General features: G+C 49.1%; 1 protein-coding gene across 2 annotated transcripts in view; it reads left to right on the top strand.

Moving 5' to 3' along the window:
- NPTN (neuroplastin) overlaps positions 1-5,792 on the top strand; it is a 71,100-nt gene extending 65,308 nt beyond the window's left edge. The window contains exons 7-9 of one of the 2 annotated variants that reach the window (XM_015419008.1): positions 123-132; positions 3,122-3,195; positions 4,687-5,792. In XM_015419008.1, the coding sequence (XP_015274494.1) occupies positions 123-132; positions 3,122-3,182 (71 nt within the window). In that variant the 3' untranslated portion in view covers positions 3,183-3,195; positions 4,687-5,792. Of the gene's footprint in view, positions 1-110; positions 133-3,121; positions 3,196-4,686 lie in introns of both variants that reach the window. The other variant, XM_015419007.1, reaches the window with a different exon arrangement.
- The last annotated feature ends 499 nt before the right edge of the window (positions 5,793-6,291 follow it).

The following is a 6,291-nucleotide window of genomic DNA, read 5'->3' as shown; positions in this document are numbered from 1 at the left end:
CCCCGCCCCGCGCGGGCTCCCCCCCCCCCCCCCCCCATGCAGAACCTAACTAGAATCTTTCTTTTCCTTCTCTCCTCCTCGTCTGGACTGCAATGGAACGCCTTCCGTAGACGATGAACCAGCTGGGCCAATGTAAGTACTGGATCATGGCTTATCTGTCTGGTGCTTGGGAGAGTGGTTGTCAAATCCTGCCCCTCGAGAAATGCTTTCCACCATGGGCTGCCTCCCATGCAATTCTGGTCCCTTGCGGAGGTGTCTGGGGCTTGCTGTAGATCCCACACGGTACATGTAGGGCACCGATCGGGTTGGAGAGGGGCCATGGCTCAGTGGCAGAGCATCTTCTTGACTTGCAGAAGGACCTGGGTTTAATCCCCAGCATCTCCCGTTCAGGATCAGGTGACGCGGAAGACCTCTGTCTGAGAGCTGCTGCCAGCCCGATTGGACAGTACTAACCTCGGTGCGCCGATTTCAGCAGGAGGCAGCATCGGCTTGTCGGTGAACCACACCATTCCCCCACTTGAAGGGGACCTGTAGTGTAGAACACACCCAAAGAACAGCCCTGGGTTTTAGGAGGCACGTTATAGTGGCAGTTACTGGAGGTCAACAGCAGGGGGAGCCGCTGCATTCCTCCCTGGCTTTGTGGGCTTCCGGAGTTCAGCTGTTTGGCCTCGGGGGAAACAGGATGCCAGAGACTAATGGGGCCTGTGGTCTAATCAGTAAAGGTGTTTTGGGGAAGTTTGTCATTACTCATCTTCAAGAATTCTTCGACAGACTCTCCAAACCACCCCCCTCACAAGTTATCACTTATTTAATTTATAGCCCACTCTGCCAAAGACCAGCTCAGAGCGAGTAACATCAGTTTTTATATATATACATTATATACAATTAAAATTTCCAATATCAAGAAGAAGAAGAAGAGAAGAGATTGGATTTATACCCCGCCCTTCACTTGGAGTCTCAGAGCGGCTTACAAACTCCTTTCCCTTCCCCTCCCCACAACAGACACCGCTGTGAGGTGGGTGGGGCTGAGAGAGCTCTGACAGAAATTGCTCTTTTTCAAGAACAGCTGTGCCAGAATTATGGCTTGCCCAAGGTCATCCAGCCAGGTGCAAGTGGAGGAGTGGGGAATCAAACCCGGTTCTCCCAGATTAGAGTCCGTGCACTTAACCACTACACCAGTAATTCAGTCATCAATAAAATACATACAATGTAATCAGTTATATAAAGTCAGGATAGCATAAACCCACTGAAGAAGGGGAACGGCGGGGGGAAACAGAGAAGGGGGAGGCCAGTCTGTTCGGTCTTACCGACTGAGACCCCCCACCCGTACTGCCCTCAACCATAGGCCGGGCGGAACAAGTCCGTTTTGCAGGCCCTGTGGAAATGCACTAAATCCCACAGCGCCCTGATCGCTCCTGGAAGGTTGTTCCACCAGGCCAGTGGAACAGTTTTCCCCCGAAAGAGAGTTTGAAATGGGTTCTAAGGCTTGGTACCATTGCAGTCAGAAAAGCAGGGGTCCAAACTGAAAGTTGAATCCAGAAATGGACGGGTGGGTGGAAACATCTGAATCCCAGTGCTGGGAGGCAACATCAGGGGAAGGCCTTGGCCTCTGTGCCCTGGGGTTGATCCTCCAGAGGAACCGGTTGGCCACTGTGTGAGAGAGGAGGCTGGACTAGCAGGCAAAGACCGTCAGGAGGCGTGGCCAGACTAGCAGCTAGTCATGCCAGTAGGGCTCATGATCTACCTGAAGACCCCAACCCATAGGCTGAAGACTGCTGTACGTGCATATTTTCGAGTCACAGTATGTCCTCTGTGCATGTATCTGAGGGCAAGAGTGAATGGGCCCAGTTTACACTGGAGGCTGTCGTTGGCTTTGAACTGGCTGCGAGCCTCTCCACTGAACACACATGATGCTGCCTTCTACTGAATCACACCATTGGTCCCTCAAGGTCAATATTGGCTCAGACTGGCAGGGGCTTCTCCAGGCTCTCGGGTCTCTAGTCTTTCACATCACCTACTGCCTGGTCCTTTTTACCTGGAGATGCTGGGGATTGAACCTGGAACTTCTTGCATGCAAAGCAGAGGCTCTTCCAAGAAGAAGAGGTTGGATTTACAACCCGCCCTTAACGCAGAGTCTCAGAGCAGCTTACAACCTCCTTCCCTTCCTCTCCCCCGCAACAGACACCCTGTGAGGTAGGTGGGGCTGAGAGAGCTCTTTCGAGGACTGCTCCTGAGAGAACAGCTCTGAGAGAACTGTGACTGGTCACCCAGCTGGCTGCATGTGTAAGAGTGGGGAATCAAACCCGGTTCTCCAGATTAGAGTTCGTTGCTCTTAATCACAACACCAAACACAGAGCCACAGCCCCTCCCCACATATTACGTTGGGTCGCGGCGTCTTTGGACTGTCAAATGGAATGAAGAAGCTGTTGTCAACATGTAAGAAACTAACTGGAGGGCTGACATGGTAAGAGCCTCTAAACTTGAACGAGCCTCTTGGCAGTGTGATAATGGCATAACTATTCTGAATGTTCTGGGCAGAACATTGTTGGCTCATGGGAAATTAATCTAAATTACACCTTTGGCCGTAGTTGGGACGACTGCCGTGGAACCTGACCATGGTTTTGTCCCAAAAGGGAGGGGCCAGGGTCTTTCGAGGACTGCTCCTGAGAGAACAGCTCTGAGAGAACTGTGACTGGTCACCCAGCTGGCTGCATGTGTAAGAGTGGGGAATCAAACCCGGTTCTCCAGATTAGAGTTCGTTGCTCTTAATCACAACACCAAACACAGAGCCACAGCCCCTCCCCACATATTACGTTGGGTCGCGGCGTCTTTGGACTGTCAAATGGAATGAAGAAGCTGTTGTCAACATGTAAGAAACTAACTGGAGGGCTGACATGGTACCTTTCGTTTGGGAAGGAGCCTCTAAACTTGAACGAGCCTCTTGGCAGTGTGATAATAGCATAACTATTCTGAATGTTCTGGGCAGAACATTGTTGGCTCATGGGAGTAAATACTCCGCCCACCCTAGAGGTCTTTGTATTCCAAGGTGTTGCGTGGATTTTGCTCGCAATGGCTTTTCGTGTTCCATACTTCTAACTTTGGTGTCTCCTCTCTCCTGAAGGAAAACCAACTCCACAAACAACCACAAAGACAAAAATCTACGCCAGAGAAACACAAATTAAAAGTGACGCATACGTAAGTCTGTCTGAAACTCGGTAATCTCTGTCCCCCTGTGGTTTTCAAGGGAGTTCCTTTTTACTAAGGGCAGGCTCTCCTAGAGGGAAACACAGCCTCTCCCCGTGCAGACTTCACATGCGGAATTCGCCAAGGCACGCCTAACTTGGCTTAGGGTCGGCCGATAATATAATTTTGAAGTCGGGAGGGGTGGGAGAGCTCAAGTCAGGGGGCAGTGGTCCTTTCTAATGGAGGCCAAAGCAATGTGAAAATTGAAAACAAGGTCAGCGAAGAGCCAGCGTAAGGGAAGCCATTTGCCTAACTTGAAATAACACAACTTTAACGCTGTGGTTAATCGGCACACTGATTAGTGTGAGACCTTTGTTAGGAAGCAGCACACAGAAGACCTGGCAAGATGGTGTAAATATGCCTGCCTGATGTTTTAGAATAGAGGTCCACAACCTTCCTGCGCCTGTGGGCACATTTGGAACTCTGACACGGCCCAGTGGGCGCAGCAGTAAAATGGCTGCTGCAGGGGGCGGAGTCAGCCACAAAATGGCTGCCGACGCAAAAATCTGCGCAGCCAATCAAATTTCCAATAAATCAGAAGTCTTGCTGGGCAGAAGCCCCGCCTGGCCCCGCCCTCTTCCTAAAAACACTTGGTGGGTGCCAGGCAAGGCGCTGGTGGTGTCCCGTTGTGCCTGCGGGCATGACGTTGGGGGCCCCTGTTTTACTAAATCTGGGCTTGGTTTCTGCTCGGATCCCAGGCCTGTGCTCGCCTCTATCATTTTGCTTTCCATAAAGGAGGGCTATTTTTGGGCAGGAACGCACAGGAACGGAGTTCCGGCTGGCTCCTGAGTTGGCCACGCCCAGCAGGAACGCATTAGCATAATAGGCCACACCCAACAGCAGAAACTCATTAGGATTGGCTACATTAGGGGTGTGTGGCCTAACATGCAAAGGAGTTCCTGCTACAAAAAAAGCCCTGGGTTTTGACAACAAACAAGGTAAACAGAATAAGAAGCAAAAGGTGGGTGTGGCTGGATGACTACACTTCTGGTAACATGGGGGTGCAGCCTAATGTGCTAATGAGCTGTGCTGTCAGGGTTGTGGCCTAATATGCTAATGAGTTCCTGCTGTTGGGTGTGGCCTATTATGCTAATGAGTTCCTGCTGGGCTCTGCAAAGTATCTCCAAAGAAGCCTTTGAGTCCCATCAGGATCTTTGCTTGCTATTCCTTTCATGTACTGGTCCTAGAGTCTTACCCATCCAGCTTTTCTAGCAGTCTTCAGCGGAGTATTTCTGAACAGCGCTTCCTGCAAAAGCAGCCTTCGGTGACAAGGCCAGATTCTGGTGGAAGGCAGCTGGCTAAAGGGGCGGAGCGGGTAAACAGAGCTAGGTTGTCGATGTTACCATTCTGCGCATCATGAGACGCGGCACATTGTCCATTCCGGTGGTCTTTGTAACCACAGACTGTTCTCAATCTTTTCTTGTTTTTGTTTCCCACCCGCAGAGCTTTACGTTTTGAAAGACTGATGGCAATATCACCTGCTAAACCGAATAGTTGGATCGCTTGGGGTTTTTTTTCAAAGTCCAGTTCTATCTGCTGTTTTTCTTTCAAGTGAGCAAGACGACAACCGTCTAAAAGCATGCCTTATTTTTAGCCTCTTCCCGCAAGGACGACCAACCTAGCCGATACATTTAATAATGCTTCAGTCATAGAGGGTGTAAACTATTTGGGGCTTTGATGTGCTGTGGATGTTGCTTTCCCATCCAACCCCCCCCCCTTTTATTAAGTATTATAAAAGATTTGCATGAAGATTTTTTTTACTTAACATAGCTGTTTAAATCTAGCAAAGCTCTGAGATGCACTGCTGCCATCTAGTGGTTACTTTTGTAAAATACAGCAAAACCAAAAATATACAGTATATATATATATATATATATTTATATTTTGGGAGGGAGGGGGGAACCAAACTACAAGTGAACACTTTGATTTATAAGCTGCTAAATTCATTCCTTTACATGGTGTGTGTCTGAGAGAGGTGAGAATTATGTTCAGGACTCAAGAGGTGTACTATAAAGTCGAAATTATGCTAAGGGCTTAAACCTTATATAAAAAGACTGAAACATCCTTTAATCAAAGGTTACAAGACCTGAAATAGTCCAGTAGGTAGTGATGAACTACAGAAAGGGGGGGGGAACTTTTAGTTTATAAATATTATGATTGCTTTTTAAGTGATTTTTTTTTCCGTTGTTGAATCATTTAAATTTCTCAAATCCTTTTTGCACTGATTGTGTTCACATTCTTGTACATTCGATTCAGGCAGAATTTTATAATTTACTTCTTTCTTTTTTGTTTGTTCGTTCTGTTCCAAATGACGATGTAAACAGCATGGTGATATTCTATGCAACTCGTTCGTTTCGGTTTGACACTGTAATTCCTCACGTTGATTTAAAGACTGATTGTAGAATCACAGACATAACAGGGTTTCCGATTCCGTGCATACCTGTAGATGCATGAACTTGTGGCGTGTGTACCCGTTGAAGTGCAATGATGTATTTAAAAAAAAAAAAAGTGGATTCACCTGTTTCTAAAAAATAAAACACTGAGGAAAAACCGACCATTTCTCAGCTTGTGTCTTTAATAGGCTCTTTCCCCATTAATGATCTTGTAACCCAGGGGTGTCAAACATAAGGCCCGGGGGCCGGAACCAGCCCATCAAGGGCTCTTATGTGGCCCGTGAGCCACTGATGCAAGGGGGGGAACAGGAGGCTGCTCAGGGAGGGGAGTGGGCGGAGCCAGTCCGACTGTGGCTTCAGCAATGGCGGAACACCCTCCTCTGCAGGAGTCGAGCAGCCTGGGAGCATCTCCCCAGGGCTGCACCGCTGGCTCTCCAGTCCACCCATACAGGTTTCTCCTTTGCATCCCCCTCCCAGTCCAAGGGCGAGGATCAGGGGTCATTTCGTAGAAAAAGAGCTAGGGGGACTCATTAGCATAACTCATTAGCATATGCCACACCCCCTGACATCACCGGAAGTGTGTCCTCCCCACAGCCGGCGGCGACCTCCAGCGGGCACCAGCCGGGAGCTCCAGGCCCCGCCCTCCTGCACCTCA

The sequence above is a fragment of the Gekko japonicus genome, unplaced genomic scaffold (assembly GCF_001447785.1).
Source record: "Gekko japonicus isolate JY-2015 unplaced genomic scaffold, Gekko_japonicus_V1.1 scaffold3511, whole genome shotgun sequence".
Lineage (NCBI taxonomy): Eukaryota > Metazoa > Chordata > Lepidosauria > Squamata > Gekkonidae > Gekko > Gekko japonicus.
This window is presented reverse-complemented; position numbering and strand designations above follow the sequence as displayed.